A 25,438-nucleotide genomic window follows, 5' to 3' on the forward strand; every position below is an offset into this window, starting at 1 on the left:
TAATGTATTAGATGAGCTCCTGGATCCAGCTTGGAGCCCTCTAGGTTTGTTATAAATTCCGTGGGGAAAAAAAGAAGTCCTAGTTCACTACATAATTTAAATCTCTAATAGTTTTGTGGTTTTTTACCATAGAGATTTATATTCAATCTCAATTAGTTATCTCAATCTTACCCTAGTAAAATCAGATATAAAAGTGTTGTCAGAATTAAACATATTAGAAGTGAGGAGAGGGGCACCTGGGCGGCTCAGTCAGTTAAGTGTCTGACTTCAGCTCAGGTCATGATCTCATGGTTTGTGGGTTTGAGCCCCACATGGGGCTCTGTGCTGACAGCTTGGAGCTTGGAGCCTGGAGCCTGGAGCCTGCTTTGGGTTCTGTGCCTCCCTCTCTCTGCCCCTCCCCCACTTGTGCTCTGTCTCTATGTCTCTCAAAAATAAATAAATGTAAAAAAAAAAATTAAAAAAAAAAAAAAAGTGAGGAGAGTGGTTACCTCTAGTGACTGAGGGGGTAAGAAAGGGTGCTCTGGGATGCTAGGAGTGTTCTATTTATTGGGTCCATGGGTATGTTTATGTTATGAAAATTCACCTGTACATTAATGAGTCAAATTTAAATTTAAATTTTTAAAAAAGACTAAATTTAGCCAGGATCCAGATCAACAATTCTTTTAGCAGAGATATGGTATATTTAAGATCTTTTAAGTTCTGAATACCTACTTCAAGAAATTTCATCCATATTTGCTCTCTTCTTCCTGAAGCCATATATACACTTAATTCTAGAATACACAACTTACTTGATACTGAAAAATTAACATGATTCAATACCTTAATTTCAGCATGATATGCTAATTATGTGCCCAAATGGTTTCTATCACCAAAATTAGTATCTCAATTTATCCACCACATGTACATGTAAACAAAATTGATTAAAATGACTTTCCACTTAGGGTAAAAGGATCTGTGCAGGGCAGGAAATACATGGAAACTATTTCAACCCATATACAGGACTTATATACTGTTTGACATCTTCAGTGAGAATGTACTTTTGCATTTTTCTTTTTTTTTTTTTAATGGTATCTCTGTGCTTTTTGGGTTTGTACTTTTTTTTAATTTTTAAATGTTTATTTATTTTTAAGAGAGAAAGACAGAGCTTGAGTGATGGAGGGGCAGAGAGAGGGAGACACAGAATCTGAAGCAGGCTCCAGGCTCCAAGCTGTCACCACAGAGCCCAATGTGGGGCTCAAACCCACAAACCACAAGATCATGACCTGAGCTGAAGTTGGATGCTTAACTGACTGAGCCACCCAGGTAATCCCTACTCTTGTATTTCTTTTTAATGGCGTCCACCTTGATAAATCTTTTAATTGGTTATCTCATCATAGTTTGGGGTCTCAGTTAACCACTGTATCATGTCACTTAACTGTCTAAAATATATTCCTAAATGTTATTTTTCTCTAACCTACTGAAATGTCTAACCACCCTGAAAATGTTTAGGCCTTAGGAAGAGCACCCAACTCTCTACCATTCAATTGTGATTTCGTTATAGACAAGGCACTTTTAAAAGACAAAAAAATGGGAAATAACTGGAGGTCAGATTTAAACATTGTCATTTCCAAAGTTCTTTTCCTCAAGTTACTCTTTAGTAACTCAGGATATAAAAATCCCTCTATTATGAATTTTCCAGTTATAAATTCACACAGTCAAAAAACAAAACTGTAGGGGTGCCTGGGTGACTCGGTCAGTTAAGTATCTGACTCCTTTTTTTTTTTTTTTTTTTTAATCTTTGAGAGAAAGATTGAGAGAGAGAGAGAGAGAGAGAGAGAGAGAGAGAAACAAGAGTGGGGAAGGGCAGAGATAGACAGGGAGACAGAGAATCCCAAGCAGGCTCCATGCTGTCAGTGAGAGCCGGACTTGGGGCTTGAACCCACCAACTGCAAGATTCCAACCTGAGCCCAAATCAAGAGTCAGTCGGCTTCTGACTCTTGATACTGCCTCAGGTCGTGATTTCACAGGTAAGATCAAGCCCTGGGAAGGTCTCTGCACTGACCATGCAGCCTGCCTGGGATTCTCTCTCCCTCTCTCTCAGCCCCTCCCCAGTTCAAATGTGTGCATATGCGTGCGCATACTCTCTCTCAAATAAATAAACATTAATTTTTTTTTTAAAAAAAAAGCACACAACTGTTCCAGAGGAAAAGTTCTGAACCCTGCTACAACCAAAAGACAGTGCTGACCAGCAGCAAAACTATTTTAGTTCATTTTCTCTATTAAAAGGTGCTTCCTACGCTTGGGTTTAATTTTGAATTTTAACACTATTAATTCTGTTGTGCCGTGGGTCAAAAACAATGAGTTCTACAATGGGAATGAAAGTAAAGATCATCCAAAGCAGCAAGACACACACCATCAACCATTTTCTAAGAAAGAAGGAACACTGTATTATTACTTTTGGGGTCTTGACACTGGGCTGCAAAATCCACCTTCCTTTCCTCTGCCTCTCCTTCCCCTCAACTATCACTATCCCTGTCTTGTCTTTTTCTGTCTGGGCTCTTGCCTCCGCTTCCCCCGCCCCACGGCCCTCATCCTGTGTGTCCTGGTCTGCTGAGGGCCACTGCAGGTGACTCTCATGAGAGACAAGAAAAAGAGGGGCACCTGGCTAGCTCATTCGGTGGACCATGCAACTCTTGATCTTGGGGTTGTGAGTTCAAGCCCTATGTTGGGTATAGAGATTACTTAAAAATAAAATCTTTAAAAAAAAAAATGAAATGACAGAACACCTGGGTGGCTTAGTTGGTTATGCATCCTACTCTTGGTTTCGGTTCAGGTCATGATCTCACAGTTCACGGGTTTGAGCCCAGCTACTAGCATGGAGCCTGCTTGGGAATTTTCTCTCCTACTCTCTCTGCCCAACCCCTGTTCACTCTGTCTCTGTCTCAAAATAAACAAACATAAAAAAAAAAATTAAAAAGAAAGAAGAAAAAGGGAAAAAAGTGAAGACAGAAAACCAAACCCTGGTGAAAAAAACAGTTACAGAGAGGGAGGGAGGCAAACCATAAGTGACTCTTAAATACAGAGAACAAACTGAGGGTTGATGGGGGGGCAGGGAGTGAGGGAGAGGGGAAAACAGGTGATGGGCACTGAGGAGGACACTTGCTGGGATGAGCACTGGGTGTTGCATGTAAGCGATGAATCATGGGAATCTACCCCCAAAACCAAAAGCACACTGTATACACTCTGTTAGCCAACTTGACAATAAATTATATTTTAAAAAAAGAAAAGAAAAAAAGAAAACCAAGCCCAAGGAAGAGAAGTACAATGGGTTCTCATTATGAAGATATAGCTTGCAGATTTGTACAGATGTGCTTTTAAGTTATTTATACTACATATAATAGGAAACATACTTTAAACAGTGCTGGTTTAGTTTTTTTTTTTAAAAAAAAAAAAGGTAGGGGCGCCTGGGTGGCGCAGTCGGTTAAGCGGCCGACTTCAGCCAGGTCACGATCTCACGGACCATGAGTTCGAGCCCCGCGTCAGGCTCTGGGCTGATGGCTCAGAGCCTGGAGCCTGTTTCCGATTCTGTGTCTCCCTCTCTCTCTGCCCCTCCCCCGTTCATGCTTTGTCTCTCTCTGTCCCAAAAATAAATAAACGTTGAAAAAACAAAAAAAAAAAAATTAAAAAAAAAAAAAAAAAAAAAAGGTAAAGATGATCTGAAAATTGAAAATGGTACAATGACCAAAACAGTAGCGGCAATAAAAGATAAAGATCTTCTTTATTGACGTTTCTGAAGAAGAAGAAAAAACACACAACATGTAAAAGATGCAGTATCTATGAAATCATCTACTAGCAAGCATGGATATAAAATTATTGGTTAAATGGAAAAATTTTAAGTGTAACTACAGAATCACAATAACTGAATTAGTCTGATTTAATTTGGAATAGAGTGAAAACGTTACTGATGCTTCAAGCAGAGACAACTACAGATAAAACCTTTTCCAATCTGTACAATCTAAGAATGATGGGCTACTAAGTGCCAAGGTTAGTAAGAAGTTCTCCTAAAATTTTTGTCAGGATCTTCAAGGATGGAGACGACCTACTTCAATATTTTTCAATGTAGTCAAACCCAGTCTGTGTTGGAAAACATGCCTGACAGAATATATATTAGAGGGGGCGCTTGACTGGCTCAGTCAGTTAAGCATCCGACTTCGGCTCAGGTCATGATCTCATGGTTCGTGAGTTTGAGCCCCACATCAGGCTCTGTGATGACAGCTCACAGCCTAGAGCCTGCTTCAGGTTCTGTGTCTCCCTCTCTCTCTGCCTTTCCCTGGTTGTGCGCTCTCTCTCTCAAAAATGAATATTAAAAAATTTTTTTAAAAAAGAAAATAAGGGGACTTGAGCATTTTACCTCCGCATTCTATCCTACAGTATCAGTAAAGCATCTTATCACATCAGTAAGCCACAACATTCTCAACTGTAAAATGGGGCTAGTAATGCATATTTCACAATGTCACTGGTAACAAACTAATTCCATACATATACATGTTGAAAGAAAAAATTACGACACACAAAAAAAATGTACCACAGTATGATTCCATTTATATATATAAAGTTCCAAACACAGAAATAACCAATAATTGTTAGGGCTGTATATATAAGCAGTTATACTATTAACAAACAACAACAACAAGGAAACAACAGTTGCAAAACTCAGAATAGTAGTTACTTCCAAGGTAAAGGAGTGGAATCGTGAACTGAGACAGACCTGTAAGTAGTGGGGAGAACTGGATTCTGGCAGTGTTCTAGTTCTTAACCTGTGCAGTTATTATGCAGGTGTTTGCTTTATAATTATCTGTTCAATCCCACATGTACATCTTAGGAATTTTTTAACATATGTACCAGTTAACCCTTGAACAACATGCGAGTGAGGCCCACCAAGCTACTCAGAAAAAAAAAAAACACGTATAAATTTTCATTTCCCCAAAACTAAGCTAATACCCCACTGTTGACTTTGCCTCAAGCGAAACATAAACAGTTGGTTAACACATATACTGTATTTTATATGTATTAGATACTGTATTCTTACATAAAGTAAGCTAAAGAAAAGACAATCTTACTAAAATTGCCAAGAAGAGAAAATACATTTACAATACTATTCTGTATTTATTTAAAAAAAGAAATTTATAAGTGGATACAGAGTCCAAACTTGTGCTCTTCAAGGGTCAACTGCTTCAGATTCTGTGTCTCCCTCTCTCTGCCCCTCCCCCGCTCATTCTCTCTCTCTCTCTCTCTCTCTCTCTCTCTCTCAAAAAAATAAACATTAAAAAAAATTTTTTTTTTAATCACGTACTATCACACACAGTGATAACACAATTTGGGGGAGGCTTTCCATTTTCAAAAGATTAAAGTTTTACAGCCTCTAAAATTCATACCTAAGAAATCTGAGGGTCAGAAGTCACCTTATATTCTTAAGCAAAAATAATAGGGAAAAGGTGAGAATTTTACTTCAAAACAATTAGTAACACAGTCCTTTATTTTCCAAAATAAAATTTAAAGTAAGAAATTCCATTCTTAACTTTACCATTTCTGCAGCTTTCTGTAAAGGGAGGAGAAGAAAATTCACACACAGGTCAAGAATAACTGGATGAATCACACAATATAACATCTTAGAAATAATAATGACTGGACGGGCACTTTCCAGAGAAGTTGGGTATTTCTAAGACCAACTCCTTTCTCTGTTCATTATTTTAGTTGAAATAGCCCTAAAACTACCTATGTACTCATCTAATGAAACCTCATTAACACCCAAGTGGCCTTTAACACTTGTTCCATTTTATTAAGATCCTACGCAAAAAAGAAAAAAAAAAGATTCCTACCCAAAACCAATCCATGATGTTCTACGAAAAAATTAATTCAATAATAAGTTCTTCAAAGGCAGAATCTATATCAATTATCCTCTAGATACACTGGCAAGCATAGGAATTAGATGCTGAAAATCTCATATTCAAGTCTGTGCTCATTCAATTACTACCTGCATGAGTCTGGGCAAGTCCTTTAATCTCTGAATATCAATTTCCTCATCTGTTACATAAAGACAATAATTATATCCGCCCCACAATCTGACAGTCTTGTTTGAGGTACCAAGTAATATAAAAACATCTTTGCAAACTATGAAAGCTCCCAGGAACATTACCATCATTTTATTTATCTTAGTGCCTAGAACATAGGTAGCCTAACAAATGTTTCTTACTAACGACTACAACTGTAATGAAAGAAATGGTTTGCTACTGGTCTAAAAGAACTTCGCTGTTCTTGTATCAATATTCAGCTTAATATAAAAACTGAGTTAGGTACTGAGAACAAGTTGAATCACTGTTATAAAATCCAAGCTTTTCTAAAGAATGTATGCCTACATAGAGAGGGTAGCCACCCCTTAGACCCAGAAGACGGCTAGAGAGGGCAGCATAGAGTTTGAGAACTCTGAACCTCCACACACATTCTGGTTAATACCTTCACATTTCAATTTCCTTTTCTGGGGAAAGAATCTGGTTTTTATAGTATCCACCCAGTCGTCAAGGCCTCCTTCAGGGCCCTGGGTTACTGCCATGCCATTTGGACCCAGAGACAACCAGATCTCAACCCGATCCCTTTTCTTTACCCTGAGACATGACATGTGTGGGGTTTCCTATGGTAAAAGACTGAAGCAGTTCAGGAGTCTGACAGTAAATATGTTCCAAAGTACGTATGTTGCCCCCATGCTCACCCAGCCTTGGGCCCTGGAAGACACTGCGTACAGTTGGTGAGACTGCCATCCACAGCTTTGCTCCAGATACCTGTGGCCAAGGGTTCCTAGAGACCCCTTTAACCTTCCAAATACCAAGAAGCTGCAGTATTTTAATATTTTAGAGTTTTTTCTTGGTGCCAGAGTTTATACCCCAAGTGCTGGGGTAGAATAGTAATTTTATATATATTTGTAAGTAATATATATTATGTATATATTTTAAAAAAGAAAAAAGATAGCTGTCATGTAGCAATGCAGGACATCAGGGTTCAGATTGTTCTAGGGAAACCACAAATTTGTATTTTCATATAAAACTGCTAATTCATAAATGTAAACAAACCAATTAAGAAACATATTTCTAACTGTCAAGTCATTAAACTTGCCATTCACTACCTAGAACACTCTTCTCCCAGGTATCTGTATGACTTGCTCCCTCACTTTAGTCTAGTTCAAATATCACTATCCTCAGAGAGGCCTTCCAAGACTATCCCATCTAAAAGAGCTGCCATACTCTAATCATTCTCCATGGCCTTACCCTGCTTGATTTTTCTCCACAATATTTATTACTACCTGTTAGTAGAAGCACTGGCATTAGATTATTTTAATACCTGTTTATTGTCTGTTTCCCTTAGTAGAGTGAAGGGAAAGTGGTTTGTGTTTTACAACTGTGTTCCCAAAGTCTCAAGCATACCTGCCATATATATAAGTGCTCAATAAGTATTTGTTAAATGAAATGTTATCAGATTGCTGACTGCCACATACAGGTGATGAACTTAGAAATGTAAACAATACATTTGAAAGTAGTCACAAAAGCATAAACCTGTTCTCACTTTTCAACAAGTTTGTCAATTTTAGGACATTTATCAACGTTCACTGATACAGTTATTGATACAATATCACTATCAATACAAGAATATTTATCAATGCCACTAAAGGATACGAGAAGCGATCGTTCCATGTTGCTCTTTCAACGTATTCCAACATGACAACAGCTTTGATTGTCGTTAAAAGTTTGTTCCATGTCTCATCAAAATCTACTACTCTTGGTTTCAAAGACATTGTGCAAGTTTAGTGTTGAAATCTGTTAATTAAAAACAATAGTAATGTTAGCATGAATTCTACAGACAAGTTAATTGTTTTCAAAGCATCGCATAATTCAAGAGCATGATAGACAAAAGGGATGAGAACCTAGCACACAGTAAAAAGACAATAAACACTGGCTACTATCTTTTCATGACTACCCAGATGAGGAATTACATAGAGTATTTACATTCATTACAAACTCTGGGAAAGGGAAAGCTTTTACTACAAACTGTTTATGACCAAGAATGTTGTTCCAAAGATTTAGAAGCCTCACTTAATGTGTTAAGGAAAAAAAGGCCGGACTGTATTAGCCACAACGCCAACTCCTCATGAGAAACTCATCATGAGAAATATGCAAGAGACACTTAATAAAAAGGTTTTGGCTCCAAATCCTCGTATGTGCTTCTTAAACTGGGGAACGAGGTAGTATGTGGGGGAATATGAGAAGACACAAGAAAGTAAAAGGGTTTATTTTCCCAGAGCACTAGTTTAGGCAAAAGATTAGGGGAGGAAATTTACATTTCTATCAAAACAAATGAATTGTAGAGTAGAATGCAAAATTTACATGAACTTAAAGATTTTTTAAAAAATGTATGGATTTCAAAGACTAGCAGGGCCGCAGTAGAGAGCTGAGGCTCCATCTTAGACTCTCGGGGTATCCAGTCCCATTCTCCTAATGAAAGCACAGCTCTAGCATGGAACCTCTGGTTCAGGTGACCCTGACCTGCCTGGCAGCAAGCTAAAAGATTCCTTTTGCCTAACAGACAAGCTATACTCTACAAGTTAGCTGGTTTCTATAACAGAAGGATCCTAAGGTTAGCTGGCTCAAGTACTAGATTCCAAACGCTTCTCAGTATCACATCAGAAAAACAGAATTAAAAGAGACCTCTTTTAAAGTTAAATTTAATTGCTGAAGGGAATACTTTTCTGACACGTGTTTTAACACACTCCCCAAAGTTTTCCATTATGACTGGAACTGTGAACACCAAGCTAGTCTGTAGGCAAGGGCCAACTAAGGAGGAAACCCTTTCTCTTATCTCCCACTGTAGGAGTAGGAAATCAATGGGGAGGAGGGGAAGAAGCATAAAGAAAAGGAAGAGAAGACAAGGGGAGGAAAGTAGGTACACAACCGGAGATGGCCCTAAGCCCTTCTTACACTTGTTCTGAGAAGAATCCAAGGAGTCCAAGAGACTTCGAGGAAGAGAAAGAAAGGGAATCAGAAAGAAACCAAACAAAATTCAAGAGGATATGTCACACTGAATCAACATACCAAAGACTAACCACTGGGCTTTATTTAAACTTCTGGTACTAACCAGAATGGATAAGCAGTAATCTGTGAGAGTGAGAGGGAGGGAGTGTGTGTGTGTGTGTGTGTGTGTGTGTGTGTGTGCGCGTGCGCACGCGCGCGTGCTCGTGCGTGTGTGCTGGGAAGGGGTAGGGGAGAAATGGGAGGGCGGGGAGAACCTAAATCTCTAGCTTTACATCAGGGAATTAACCTTAACTCCTTGCCACTCTTATTTACCACATCCTATCCGACTGTGTTCCTGAATATTTCTTAAATCCATCCATTCCTGTGTAACCCTATAAATGCTCTGGGATCAGAGCCTTACCAACTCTAGTTTGTATTAAAATTTCATTCACCAAATAAATAATAACTTAATATTTATATGGTACTTACTATGAGCCAAGCACTACTCCAAGTGCTTTACATAAACTCATTCAATTCTCCGAATCATCTGATTAGGTAGGTCCAACTCTTTCCTCCATTTTCCAGATAAGAAAAGTGAGTCAGGGTGATTAAGGCTAAGAAACCCACTTAAGGTCACAGCACTACTTAATGGTGGCATCAGGAGGATTCAGACCTGTGTTGGATCCCATGCTCTTAACTGCTATATGCAACTATACTGCCTAACTAGCATCTTTGGTGAATAAATACTTGCCAGGTACCATTCTAGCCTCTGAGTATATACAGTGGTCAATAAATAAAATTCATGACCTTCAGGGCACCTGGGTGGCTCAGTTGAGTTGGGCGTCTGACTTAGGCTCAGGTCATGATTTCATGGTCTGTGCTGACAGCTCAGATGTGGAGCCTGCTTCAGATTCTGTGTCTCCCTCTCTCTCTGCCCCATCCCCACTTGCGCACGCACATGCGCATGTGCTCTCTCTCACAAAAATAAACATAAAAAAAATTTAAATTCATGACCTTCAAGGTCAGAATCTCAGAACTGACACTCAAAGACAAATTACCTACCTAAACCAAAAAGTTGACGTTACTCTTGTACTTACAGCCGCTTGATGTCTCCCACTATAGATAGCACTAAGTTTAAGCTCGTTGACAACATGATTCTATGATTTGACCTTAGACTAAAGCCTCTCTCCAGGTTCCTCTTCTCATGGGACTCCCTTCCTTAACATCACAACCCAGTAATTTCTCTCTGCTTAGAGGTCACTGAACACAACAGGCTGATTCATATAACCAGCCTTTACATTTTGTTTTCTATACCTAAAATTCTTTTTCTTCCTCCCTCTTTCTACCCATTCACCTAACTCCTACTGATACTATATAGCCTTGGTTCAGTATATCTGCCTTTAAAAAACTTTCTTGGGCCCATTTAAACCAGGTTAGGTGCCCTATCTTACGTATTACATGAGAATTCTATGCTTATTTCTATTAGAGTATTAACCAACCTGAACTGTAATTATCTGAGTATTTCCTGAGGGTAGGGCCTATTTTCCAACTGTATTATCAAAAAGTTGTCAATGTTCCCTTCATAACAGTTTTCTCCCCTTATAAAAATGGGACATACTATCCACTGCTTGTAAATTATTTTAATGGTTGCATAGATTGCCTTTTAGCTTCATTCAAGTTTTGATTCAAATGAATCATAGTGCCATTGACTTCTCTTCTGAGGCCAACAGATTTATGGTAAAGTGGGATCATGTGCAGTGATAATCCATACTTAGACAGAGGTCAAGGTGAAAAAAACACCAGCCTAGTGAAACATACTAGAAATTAATGAACCAATAGCTGAAAGTATGCTAAAACTGTCTACTAAATTCTCTGCTTGTGCAATAGAAAGCTCACATAACTAAAAAAAATCTAAGTTCTTTTGTTTTATCTGAATTGCTTACATGATAATTTATTCATTAAGAATTTATGTAAGAATACTATAGAGCAAATAAAGAAACAGGGCCACAATCACTGCACTATTCTCCTACATCTTCCAAGCTGTCTGGTAACTCATAAAAACAAGAGTCTTCTTCATCCCTGTGCTCTACTAGGGACCACACCAAGGTCCTATGCCTGACAGCCTGCCAGGACCATTTCCATCCCCACTCAGATTATGTCCCACTGAGTATCCACAAAGTTCAAGTGTCACATTACCACTTTAGCTTTCTTCTGAGTTCCACTCATGCAATGTTAGGATTTGCAACACTTAGGCAGTACATAGGTACCATGCCTAAGGCCCAGGAGTATTATGAGCCCTAAAAACAAATCACAGGCTCCAAATAAAAAAACAAAAAATACAAAAAAAATTCATGTGTCATTTTATTTCCAAATAACATCATCAGTATTAATTATAGTATCTGTAAACTTTTCATTGCATTTGAAAACAACTTATAGACTAGATTTTCTCAGAGAACCACTTCTTAATATGTATTATCAATAGTAAATTTGGGGCACCTGGGTGGCTCAGTCGGTTAAGCGGCCAACTTCAGCTCAGGTCATGATCTCGCGATCCGTGAGTTCGAGCCCCGCGTCAGGCTCTGTGCTGACAGCTCAGAGCCTGGAGCCTGTTTCAGATTCTGTGTCTCCCTCTCTCTAACCCTCCCCCGTTCATGCTCTGTCTCTCTCTGTCTCAAAAATAAATAAATGTTAAAAAAAATTTAAAAAAAATAGTATATTAAATAATTCAAAAATTATTTACATAATTATAGTTATATGATCCAGAAATTCCACTCCTACATATATATCCAAAAGAAAACATGGCCACACAAAAACCTGTACACATATGTTCACAGCAACATTATTCATAAAGGCAGAAATTCATAATTATTCATAACTCAAATATCTATCAATAAACGGATAAAATACATTATATACATAAAATGGATCATTCTTCCTCAATACAAGAAAAAGAAGTATTGATAGATGTTACAAAATGGATTAACCTCAAAACCATTATACTAAGAGAATGAAGTTGGTCATAAAGGCAGTCTTCAGAATGCCTTCTATGCTATATATGTTATATATTCAAGCATTACTAACCTTCAACCTGCAAGTCAGCAAATCCAGATTGTAGGAAACTACTGGATAATCAGATTTCTTCAATAAACTATGCACACAGGTAAGAGAGAAGAGAAAAAGAGAGAGGAAGAGATATATGGAGGGAGAATTTAACTAAGACTAAAAAGCACATTAATCAATCACAGTATGAATGACTTTGTTTGGGTGCAGATTTGAGGTCTTTTACATTAAATTATGATACCCCTGGAAACTTAGACAATGAGGGGATATCTGATGACCTTAAAAAATTAATCTTTATAGTCTTTATAATGATAATTTTTTTAATGAAAGTCCTTATCTATTAGGGTCATATTCCAAAATATGTATGAATGTAATGAAATTCTGAGATATGCTTCAAAATTAATAGCTTGCTTATGAATTAATAATTGTTGAGAATGAGTGACAAGTACCTGAGGGTTTATTTTACTATTTTTTTGGTATATATTTGCAATTTTCCAAAGGAAAAAGGTAAAAATCCTCCTCCTCAACAGCATTAATAGTTTCATAAACATGGGGTAGGGGAGCACATAAAAGAAATAAGAATACTTAAAAAAGAAAAAAAAGATATTAATCTAAGTGGTCCAACATGCAATCAGTATATATCTAAGAAAATCAGAATGAGAGGCAATCATCAGAGAAAAAAATATCCTAGAATGAAGAACATGAGTTTTCCATCTAAAAAAGATCAACACAATACCCAGAATATTTAGTTTTAAAAATAAACAAGAGGCACCTCTCTTTGACATATTAAAAGACTGGGGATGAAGAAAAGATTCCAAAAGTTTTCAGAAAAGAAGAACAGGTTACAACAAACCCTAAGTTGGAAAGTCTTTAGATTTATTGATAGCAACGCTGGAAGCTGGAAAGTAATATAAAGCAATGTTTTCAAAATTCTCAGGGAAAATAAACTAACCACCTAGGATTCTCTATCAAGAGTGATATCAATTTACTTCCCATCCAGTCTCTTTTTGTAGGAAAATAAAAAATATATTCTATCAGGAGGAAATGAAACAAACAAAAAAAAGACTTGGGATCCCAGAAAGAGAGGGATCTAACAAAGGAGAAAGGAACAGGAATTTTTCAGAATAGCACCTATGCAGATTTTAAAAACAATCTGCCCAGGGGCACCTAGGTGACTCAGTTGGTTAAGCCTCCCACTTTGGCTCAGGTCATGGTTCATGAATTCGAGCCCCATGTCAGGCTCTGTGCTGACAGCTCAGAGCCTGGAGCCTGCTTTGGATTCTGTGTCTCCCTCTCTCTTTCCCTCTCTCTCAAAAATAAATGAACATTAAAAAAAATTTTTTTAATAAAAAAATAAAAACAATCTGTCCAGATAGACACAGAAGAATAAAGGGCTCCAGGAGTGTTATCCCCAAGAAAAGGAGAAGCAGGAACTAATAGACTATCTCAGGTGTCAAACAAACTTTTCTTGTAAAAAAAGTAGAAAGTAAATATTGTAGACTTTGAGAACCATTCAGTCTCTGTTACAACTACTCAATTCTGCCACTGCAGCACAAAAGCAGCCACAGAAAACAAGTAAATGAATGAGCATGTTTGTAAGCCAATAAAACTTTACTTATGAAAAACAGGGAGAGGGAAAGATTTGGCTCCTGGGCCATATTTAGCCTGGGCCCTTCCCTCCACACCCTCACTCTCATTGGGTGCTATGTTTGGACACAGAAAGAAGCTGGCAGCTCTGGTGGAGAATTTGGGGGCAATTTAGGTGCATTACATTAAAACGTAAACAAAGGATTAAGTAAAGACTTCCTAGTTAGGACACAAAAAGCCTGAATCATATCAACGATGTAGTGTTGTAGGACACAAAATCAGTGTATAAAAATCTGTTGCATTGGGGCACCTGGTGGCTCAGTCAGTTGAGCAGTCAACTCTTGATTTCAGCTCGAGTCTTGATACCAGGGTCGTGGGATTGAGCCCCACACTGGGCTCTGCACTGAGCATGGAGCCTGATTAAGATTCTCTCTCTCCCTCTGTCCCTCTCTCCCCAGCTCATGTGCCCTCTTTAAAATTAAAAAAAAAAAAAAAAAAGTTTTATTTCTATACACTAATAACTATCAGAAATAGAAATGAAGAAAACAATCCCATTTACAATTGCACCAAAAAAAAAAAAATATTTCGGAGTAAATTTAATCAGAGGTGGAAGACCTGTACACTAAAAACCATAAGACACTGAAGGAAAAACTAAAGAAAACAAATGAAAAGGTATTCCATGCTAAAGACACTCCATGTTAAAATGTCCATACTATCTAATGCAATCTACCAAGTCGATGCAATCCCTATTAAAATTCCAATGGCATTTTTTTCCCACAGAAATAGAAAAAACAATGCTAAGATATTATGGAACAAAACAATAACACAAACTCACATATACAGAGAACAGACTGGTGGCTGCCAAACATGGGGAGTGAAGGGTGAGCAAAATGGGTGAAGGTGGTCAAAAGGTATAAACTTCCAGTATTAAAATAAACAAGTCCTGGGGATATGATGTAGAACATGAAGACCACAGTTAATAATACCATGTTACATATCTGAAAGTTGTTAAGAGAGTAAATCTTAAAAGTTTTCATCACAACAAAAAAATGTTTTATAACTATGTATGATAACTGATGTTAAATAGATATACTGTGGTGATCATCTGGCAATATATACAAATATTGAATCATTATGTTGTAAACCTGAAACTAATATGTTATACGGCAATTATACCTCAACAGAAAAAAAAAAAATGAATGAAAAGAAAACGAAAAGCTGCAGCCTGGGAGAAAATATTTTAAGACATACCTGGCATAGGACAGATACACACACACATACACACACACACACACACACACACACGCACGACTAGTATCCAGAACTCTCAAAGAAGTCTATGTAAAGAACTCTCAAACTCAATTAATAAGAACACATACAATCTAATTAACAAATAGCGAAAAGACCCAAAGAGTTCAGAAATACTGATGGCAAATGAGAACATAAAAGAAATTCAACATCATTAGTCATTAGAAAACTGCATATTAAAACCTCAACAAGATACCACTATACACCTATTGGAATGGGTCAAAAAACCTGACAGAATCAAATGCTGATGAGGATGTGGAGCAACAGAAACTCTCATTTGTGCAAGTGGAAATTTAACATGAAATAACCACTAGGCAGCTTCTCTTAAACATGTATCTTTTCATTTGACCTAGTAATCCCATTCCTGAGTATTAGAAATAAAGGTAGACATTTATAAAAAAGCCCAAACACAAATTTTTAGAGCACTTTAATTCATAACTGCCCCAAACTGGAACAACCCAAATGTCCATCAACTGGTGAAAGAAAAAACAAAATGTGGTGCATCCACACTGTGGTATACTATTCAGCAAAAAATGGAACAAATTACTGATATATGGATGAGAACAGATGATTGATTCTCAAAAGCATTAGCTAAGCCAAAGAAGAGATTCATTAGACTACCTATTGTAGGATTCACTTTACATGACATTCTGGGAAAGGCAAAAATAGACATACATCAGATCACTGATGTCAAAGGCTCAGTAAAGACTACAAAAGAGCAATAGGAAACTTTTGGGGTGATATTAACTATGATGGTAGTTACATGACCATATAAAATTATCAAAATTCAAAGAATTTTTTAGGGTAAATTTTTCTAGGTGTAAATTACACTTCCATAAACTTGACCCCTCAAACTCAAGATGTCCATTCTTCTGCAATATTCCACATCTCAGTAAATGACATCCTCATTCAGTGAATTCATCAAGCCAGAAATTTTATTAGTCATTCTTGATTTCTCTCTTACTGTTCTTTACAAATCAATCCAATCAATAAGTTATTCCAACTCTATCTTCTAACCACTCTTGAATTCATCCGCTTCTTCCCATTCCCACTGGTAACACCTTAATCCAAACCACCACCTCTTACCTGGCTACTGCCATAGTTTCCTAAGTGACCTGCCTATATCCTTTTTTGATGCCTTGGTACATATCACATATCATGGCCAATGTAAGCTTTCTAAAATGCAAATCTTGGGGCACCTGGGTGGCTCAGTCGGTTGAGCGTCCGACTTCGGCTCAGGTCATGATCTCGCGGTCTGTGAGTTCGAGCCCTGCATCAGGCTCTGTGCTGACAGCTCAGAGCCTGGAGCCTGTTTCGGATTCTGTGTCTCCCTCTCTCTCCGACCCTCCCCCGTTCATGCTCTGTCTCTCTCTGTCTCAAATATAAATAAACGTTAAAAAAATTTTTTTTTAATTAAAAAAAAAATAAAATGCAAATCTTATCATTTCATACCCTCTGCTTAAAATTCTTCAAAGACTCTAACTTAAAATCTTTAGTATGTATCAAATATTTTACTGTTTAACAAAAAATAAAACTCTGTGCTGTCTTAATTTGATACTCTGACATCCTTCCCAGAAAATTTGGTAAATATTTTACTAATATTCTGAAAACAAAAATTTTTTAATCAGTTACCAGTTCTAAGAGAATAGCTAGGCAACCTAAGATAAAGAGAATAAAGAAATAATCAGGAAAATCACATAGATAGGCTATCTAGATTTCTGACAGAACTGTTCTAAAATCTCAAATTTTAAGTTTTTCTCCTTACTACACATACCTCACTCCTCAGAACACTAAAAGGTGACCTGTCACTAGCCTTTCCTTTCTCCTGAGAATCTTAACTTTCCAGTAAGTTTTAGGTTTCTGAGGCTGAAAGAGAGCTCCAAAAGAACATGTTACTGCCCAAACTATGATGTGGTAACATAGCCTGACAAAATTCCTATCCCTAAAAATGTTTTAAAAACAAATTTACTAATAATAACAGAAATTTAAAAAAAGATATAACTTTGCCAAGATCAGATGGATTTTAATTTGAATCAATATTGTTCTTCACTTAGACATTTTTCGTATAAAGAACTAATTTGGATAATTACATTTCAGCAGGTAAAGCAGTTAACAGAATCTCAAAACATTGAATTTTAAGTATAGAACTGAGGTTGGTACATAACTGGATAAATATTTTATTTGAAGTATAAACTATTTTAGTAAAATGTATAACCATGTTTAACATCTTGATGAAGGTGACTGTAGCTTAACTATTGATAAATGCTTTAGTGTGCCACATTTCAGCTGACTTCCAAAAGTAGGATTCATCAATAATGTAAATAGCTAAACACTTAATATTATGGTTCTCTTTTTAGTAAAAAACAAAACTACCAAATGATGACTTTTTATTTCAGTATTGAAATACAGACAAAAATTTGACTATTCCAAAAATTACCAATAAGATATAATACTGGGGCCTAAATTAATTTCAGTTAAGTCAATATACCATATAATTTTTTTTTGGTAAGCTTTACGCTCAGTGTAGAACCCAATGTGGGGCTTGAACTCACAACGTATCAACACATGAGCTCAGATCAAGAGTCAGATTCTTAACCAACTGAGGCACCCAGACGTTCCCATAATTTGTTTTTAAGTTTTTAATGTTTATTTTTGAGAGAGAGACAGAGAGAGACAGAGCAAGAATGGGGGAGGGGCAGAGAGATGGAGACACAGAACCCAAAGCAGGTTACAGGCTCTGAACTCTCAGCACAGAGCCCAATGAGGGGCACGAACCCACTAACAGTGAGATCATGACCTGAGCTGAAGTCAAAAGCTTAACAGACTGAGACACCCTCGCGTCCCCATAATTAGTTTTTTAAATGACATTTAGCGGGCTTACAGCAGGTTATATTTGAATTAATATAATTAGAATAGAACTAATTATAATTAATATAAATTGAAAGAAAATACTTTAAAGCCTAATACAGAGCATTATTAACTTTGGAATATTTTCCATTTCCATAAGAAATGCTACCTCTACTACACACTGACTAAAAACACTACTGTTGTTTCATTTAAAAATAAGCTCCAAGATTCATCTAAACAATTTCTTCTTACTCTATTCAAATGAGAGAGCCATTAGATAGAGTGAAGAGATATCTTTATTGTTTGGAGACATGCCGTACAATGCTTTTTGTTGCAATAAGATTTGATCCACAGAGCTCTAAGTACTCTACAACAGTCATTTCTGTATGTTCAAAAAAAAAAAAAAAAAAAAAAAAGGAGGAGGAAGTGGGGGAAAAATAATAAAGAGAAATACAGTAGTCTCTCATCAATCTTGGTTGGCAAAATGTAGACTGTAGGAAGAAAACCCATAAGTCTCAAATAAAAAAAAAAAAAAGGAGGAGGACAGTGGGGAGAAAGGGATATATTTATGCTATAATAAATAAGTTATAGAAGGCAAGTGCTTCCAAAGTAAATCCACCTGACCAGAATTAAAGACCCTTCTTTCCTCAATGAACTTGAAATTCTCCCGCAAGTCAGTATAGACTGTACTTTTTTTCAAGTTTTCACATCGCTCTTATCAGCATGAAGTTTAATGTCCTTTTTACTTGCTTTCTCACTTTTTTCTTTTCTTAATAATTTAGGCAAGGACTTTAAGACATCAACCAGCCTTAAAAGAAAAAACAAAAACATTCTCATATACCTATCTCAAATGAGTTACAGAATGTGAATCTAACTCCCTCATGGGTAGGCAAGCTCAAACTGGCATGCATACTAGACAAAGCCATTACCAGCCAGCCTTTTCACAAATAATTGCAACATCCAGAGCACAATTTTTCCTAGGCCTGATCTCCTACCCAAACATTGAAAAGGATTACCCTAATCACCCTGTCTTTACACTACCCAAAGACTTGCAGTATTTGTTATCCTATTCTTTTGAAAGATAAATCATATCTATTTTAAAATATTGGACTTAAGTTTTTTTCACAAATACAAGGATTAATAGTAATTTGCTTTAGCCGAGTTTTTTGTTTGTTATGGGTTACATGACTTTTATGGAGGAGGGGAATCACATTCTGAACAGTTGCTACTGGTTTATTATTGGCTGTACTAAAATTCAGAGTCCTTGCTTCACCTTCCAATTCTCTCCAACTTCATTTATCACTATTTCTCAACTGGTCCTTTTTTCCAGACAAATTAATGTACTTGCAAGCTCCTGTATATTAATTCCCACTTAAGTTCTGGCACAGCTATAGAAGACACAGACATGGGAGAATAAGAAAAAAGTGATACAGGGGCGCTTGGGTGTCTCAGTTGAGCATCCACCTCTTAATTTAGGCTTAGGTCATGATCTCACAGTTCATGAGATGGGCTATAAGCGCAGAGTCTGCTTGGGAGTCTCTCTCTCTCCTCTCTCTCTCCTCTCTCTCTGCCCCTCCCCCCTCGAAAATAAATAAACTTAAAACAAAAAAAGAAAGAAAAGGTGATACAGCTATGGCAGATACACATCAGCTTTGCTGACCACCACCTCCTGTTTAAAATCCCCAACACAGCTTGAACAACACAACCTCTTACCATCCCATTCTTTCACTTAAGTGTCCCTTAAGGTAAAAGAATAAAGACAATCCAACATAGCAAGTTGTAAAAATAAATGACACCATAATGACACCAATTTTCCCATAGGGAGACACTAAGCAGGATGTACTTTGCCCATTCTTCACCACCATCGTAACACCTAACTACAGGGTTGTTAATAACAATAATAATAGCAAACCTTTATTGACTGCATATGTTCCAGAAACGATGCTGTATACATTTTATACATTATCTAATTCCTCAGAATAACCCAAAATGGCTATTATTAGAAACTACAGTTGGCTCAGAGCAAGTGGATGGATGATAGTTAAGCCTTCTACAAGAAGGCAAGTAGCACCTAAAAAGTCAAATGCCTCAGTGGTGGAGGAAGTTTCTGCTAGATGTCAAAACATAAGAGGGGCTCCTGGGTGGCTCAGTTGGTACAGCATATGACTCTTGATCTCAGGGTTGACTCTTGTGGGTTGAGCCCCACACTGAGAGTAGAGTTTACTTTAAAAAACAAACAAAACATGAGAAAGAAAGAAGGAAAGGAAGGAAGGAAAATACTAGACTCAAAAATGAAAGGGTGTGGGGGTGCCTGGGTGGCTCAGTCAGTTAAGCAGCCGAGTTTTGATTTTGGCTCAGGTCATGATCTCATGGTTCGTGAGATCGAGTCCCATGTCAGAGCCTGCTTGAGACTTTGTCACTGTTTCTCTCCCTCTCTCGGAAAAATAAACAAACATCTAAAAAAAAAAAAAAAAATTAAAGGGTGTCAATCAAGAAACTATTCTGTCAATGGCAATGTGATCCTAGACTAGTTACTATTTCATTTTTTCCATCCGCACAACATAAAAACAGTATAGGGGCACTTGGGTGGCTGAGTCAATTAAGCATCTGACTTTGGCTCAGGTCATGCTCTTGCAGTTCATGAGTCCGAGACCCGCATCAGGCTCTGTGCTGACAGCTCAGAGCCTGAAGCCTGCTTCGGATTCTGCATCTCCCTGGCTGTCTGCCTCTCCCCCACTCATATTCTCTCTCTCTCTCTCTCTCTCTCTCTCTCTCTCTCTCTCTCAAAAATAAACAAACATTAAAAAACTTTTTAAATAACATAAAAACAGTATAACAAGGCAATATTTATAAATACATTTCAAGTTTGCTGGACAATGCTAAGTTCAGGTAGTATTATTTTTTACTCTTTTCTGTAATTTAAATTTTCCATCCATGCTTTTGAATCTAATGAAGACCAAAACTGTATCACTGCTGAGATCTTTATGCCTTTACTCTTTCTCATACTTTATTCCCAAACTATCAATTAAAGACTTTCTTTCATTCTACTTTTCTCATAAGCAGTTCATTTTAATGTTTACAGGTTTCAGATAGGAAAAAATACAATTCCTTTCATCATAATGCCAATTTCCATAATCCTCAATTATCTTCTTCATAACTGCTTTTTTTAGCCCTCTAAAATTTAACTTCCAAGCTCTAGTCAAAGTTTGGAGATCTCTAAGTGCCAACATAAAGCCATCTACAGAAAATCCGTACAAAATACCCTGTCCTTACTTACATTATATGCAAAACTTAACTCAAGATGGAAGAAAAACAGGGGCGCCTGGGTGGCTCAGTCAGTTAAGCGTCTGACTTCAGCTGAGGTCATGGTCTCCCGGTCCGTGAGTTCAAGCCCTGTGTCAGGCTCTGTGCTGACAGCTCGGAGCCTGGAACCTGCTTCAGATTCTGTGTCTCCCTCTCTCTCTGCCCTTCCCCCATTCATGCTCTGTCTCTCTCTCTCTCCCTCAAAAATAATTAAAAGCATTAAAAAAATTTTTTTAAAGATGAAAGACATATACTTAAAAGATGAATATAAAATATATAAAATATAATAGATATAATATATAATAAATATAATAAATATAAATTAATATTTAATATTTAAAATATAAAATAAAATATAAAAATATAAAAACAAAAAACTCAGGAGTAGGGGTGTCTGGGTGGCTCAGTCAGTTAAGCATCCAACTTTGGCTCAGGTCATGATCTCATGGTCTGTGGGTTCAAGCCCCACATCGGGCTCTGTGCTGACAGCTCGGAGCCTGGAGCCTGCTTCGGATTCTGTGTCTCCCTCTCTCTCTGCCCCTACCCCGCTCATGCTCTGTCTCTCTCTCTCTCAAAAATAAAAAAACATTTAAAAATTTTATTTTTAAAAAATCCATACTTAACAAAAACAAAAACTCAGGAGTGCCTGGGTGGCTCAGTCAGTTAAGCGTCAGATTCCTGATTTGGGCTCAGGTCATGACCTCACGGTCACATACAAGCCTTGTGTCAGGCACCAAGCATGGAGCCTGCCTAAGATTCTCTCTCCTTCTGCCTCTCTCTTGCTCACTACCTCTCTCAAAAAACAAAAACACACAAAAAAACAAAAACTCATAGAAGAACACACAGGGGAAAAGCTTTGTGACACTGGATTTAGCAATGATTTCTCGTATATGATGCCAAAAACACAAACAAAACATAAACTGGTCCTCATCAAAATTTAACTTTATGCACCAGAGGACACTATCAAGAGAGTGAAAAGAATCCACAAAATGAGAAAAAATATCTACATCTTATATGTCTGATAAGAGATTAACATCCAGAGTATATAAAAGAACACCTTAACAACAACAAATTTTTTTTTTTTTATTTAAAAAAAAATTTTTTTTTTTAACGTTTATTTATTTTTGGGACAGAGAGAGACAGAGCATGAACAGGGGAGGGGCAGAGAGAGAGGGAGACACAGAATCGGAAACAGGCTCCGGGCTCTGAGCCATCAGCCCAGAGCCCGACGCGGGGCTCGAACTCACGGACCGCGAGATCGTGACCTGGCTGAAGTCGGCCGCTTAACCGACTGCGCCAACAACAAATTTTTAAAAGGGCACAGAACCTGGATGTTTCTCCAAACATACACAAATGCCCAACAAGCACATGAAAAGATGTTCAACATCACAAGTCACTAGGGAAATGTAAATCCAAAGTACAGTAAGATACCACTTCACATGATGTCTATTATCACAACAAGAAAACAAGCCAAAAATGAAAAATAACTAATGTTGGAAAGGATGTGGAGAAATTGGAATCCTTGTGCAATACTGGTAGGAATGTAAAATGGTGCAGCCACCATGGAAAACATTTAAACAGCTCCTCAAAAACCTAAATACAGAATTACCATACAAGAGCATCAACTGCTCTTCCAGGTACACATCCAAAGGAACTGAATAGTAGGCAATGGAAAAGATACTCGTGTTATAACATTTACTGCAGCATTATTCGCAATAGCCAAATGGTGGACAGAACTCAAGTGCCCATTAACAGAAGAATAGATAAGTAATTGCAATACACATGAAAGAAGTATTATTCATTCATTAAAAAGGAGTAAATTCTGATACATGTTACAACATGGATGAACCCCCAAACAGTATGTCAAGTCAGATAAGCCAGATGCAAAAGAATAAATACTGTATGATCCTCCTCTCATAAGGTACCAAAAGAGGCACATTCATAAGACAAAAAGTAGACTAGAGGTTACCAGGTGCTGGCAGGGGAGGGAATGGGAAGCTATTGCTCAATGGTTGCAGTTTCTATTTGGGATAATGAAAAAGTTTTGGAAATACATAGTGGTGATGGTTGTGAAGACATTGTGAGTAAAATTATTGTTAGCGAACTAACTACACACTAAAAATGGTTAAAATGGGAAATTTTGGTACGTGTGTTTTACCACAATAAAAAAATACAAAAGCAGGTACTGTCCTTTTCATTTATTTGTTTTGAGAGCCAGAGGGAAAGAGCATGCTGTGAGCAAGGGATGGGTGGAGAGAGGGAGAGAGAGAATCCCAAGCAGGTCCTGTGCTATCAGTGTACAGCATGACGTGGGGCTCGATCCCACAAACCACGATCATGACCTGAGCCAAAATCAAGAGTTGGACATTAACCAACTGACCCACCCAGGTGCCCCCCTAAAAAAGATGCTGTCCTTATAAATGCTTAAAATCCAGATCATATGGACAACAAAGTTCTGATGCAAAAGAAAGTATCTGAATCTCAGTGCAAAGTGATCTCCAAAAAATTTTAAATGTAATCAAGACAATATTTAGAAGTTCTAATACTTGGAATACTTCTAATATTTAGAAGACAAAGTGTCATTATTTTTGGTTCATATAGACTTCTACCAAATAAAAGAAATACTCTGACAGATAGTTTAACATGTTTCTTCAGGCTCAGGACTATTTGTGGATCTTTTTCTTGTCACATCCATTATTTTGGTAACTTCATACTACTTATGTGATTATTAGGACTGTAAGAAAAGTATGCTCTATTTCTCAATGTCAGAAAATAGTTATAAAAAAGGGGGATGGCTAACAAAAACTCTACAGTGTCTACCTGGAATCAGTTATCAGTATGAACTCATGGTTTTTAATACAACATACATGCACACATACAAATAAAAAGGTACAGAAATAAACATGGATGTTTGTGCACACATGGATTAATGTGTATACATAAATATATTTCTAGCTCTGCTGGGAGGGCCTAGGAGCAATGACACCTCAGCAGTAATAAGCACACATAGCATCCAGATCTTGGTTTCTAAGTATCATTCTCCAGTAGAAGGAACCAGAGCTCCTTGGAGAAGTGATTGATTCTAGGGCTGCAGCAGAGAAATATAAGATGAACCTGGAAAATTTTTGGTGCCAGAAAAGTAGTGCTTTCTTAAAAAAAAGAGAATGGAAGTATGTCAAAAAGACAAAGAGCCAACCTGAAGGCCACAGCTGGAACAATCTGAGCAACAAAATAATGACAGCATTAGATTATAAACCACAGAATAAAATAAGTATCTATGACTTAGTACAGATATAAACAAATTACTAAATAAAGAGAAGGGGCAGTTCTTCTTTACAGAAGAATTCCAATTAATAAATGTAGAAGGGGGACACATAGGTGGCTCAGTTGGTTGAGCATCTAACTCTTTTGATTTCGGTTCAGGTCATGATCCCAGGGTCATAGGATTGAGCCCCATGTCGGGCTCCATGCTGAGCATGGAACCTGTTTAAGGTTCTCTCTCTGTGTCCCTCTACCCCTCTCCCTATTTGTGCACTCTCTCCCACTCTCTAAAATTTAAAAAAAAAAAAAAAAGGAGGGGGGATCAAGCTGGAAACAAAAATTTAAAAATAAATGTAGAAAGGAAAACAAAATTTTAAAATAAATTTTAAATTTTTGAAAACAAAAATTTAAAAATAAATACAGAAGGCAAACAAAGAAATATAGAAGGAAATGAGAAAAATAAAATCACCATCAGGCAAACACCACTATGATAATTGCTTCAGGAAAGATCTACCAAGAATACTGAAATGACTGAGCAAAAGTTTGAGAACAGGGATATCTGCACATTTTCAAAGAATCTCCCAAAGATATCTTATAATTACAAAAGGAAAAATAGTGACTCTACAAGGAGAGAAATATGACAGACACGACTTCAACCATATAAGAATTAACATCATCTCAAATAGGATATACTGACATCCTGTACTCTGTGATGTGCAGGACTCAACATTACTTCTATAGTATCTTTGCCAAACACGCATAACTTCAATAAATCAAGGAAATATCAGACAAACGCAAACTGAGAGACAATTCTACAAGATAAATGGCCACACTCATCACAAGTGTGAAAGTCATGAAAGTTGAGAAAAGATCATATCATATGAGACTAGGGAAACACAACAACTAAATGCAATGTATGATTCTGAATTGAATTATGAAACAGAAAAAGGATACTATTGGAAAAACTAGTGAAATTCAAATAGGGTCTGTAGTTAGTAGTATTGTACCAATGTTGATTTCCTGGCTTTAATCACTGT

General features: G+C 37.1%; 1 protein-coding gene across 4 annotated transcripts in view; it reads right to left on the minus strand.

Moving 5' to 3' along the window:
* CUL2 (cullin 2) overlaps positions 1-25,438 on the minus strand; it is a 103,773-nt gene that overhangs the window by 73,461 nt on the left and 4,874 nt on the right. For all 4 annotated transcript variants that reach the window (XM_043563521.1, XM_043563519.1, XM_043563520.1 and 1 more), the window contains one exon: positions 7,704-7,844. In XM_043563521.1, coding sequence (XP_043419456.1) covers positions 7,704-7,822 — 119 coding nt within the window. In that variant the 5' untranslated portion in view covers positions 7,823-7,844. The remainder of the gene's footprint in view (positions 1-7,703; positions 7,845-25,438) is intronic.

The sequence above is a fragment of the Prionailurus bengalensis genome, chromosome B4 (assembly GCF_016509475.1).
Source record: "Prionailurus bengalensis isolate Pbe53 chromosome B4, Fcat_Pben_1.1_paternal_pri, whole genome shotgun sequence".
Lineage (NCBI taxonomy): Eukaryota > Metazoa > Chordata > Mammalia > Carnivora > Felidae > Prionailurus > Prionailurus bengalensis.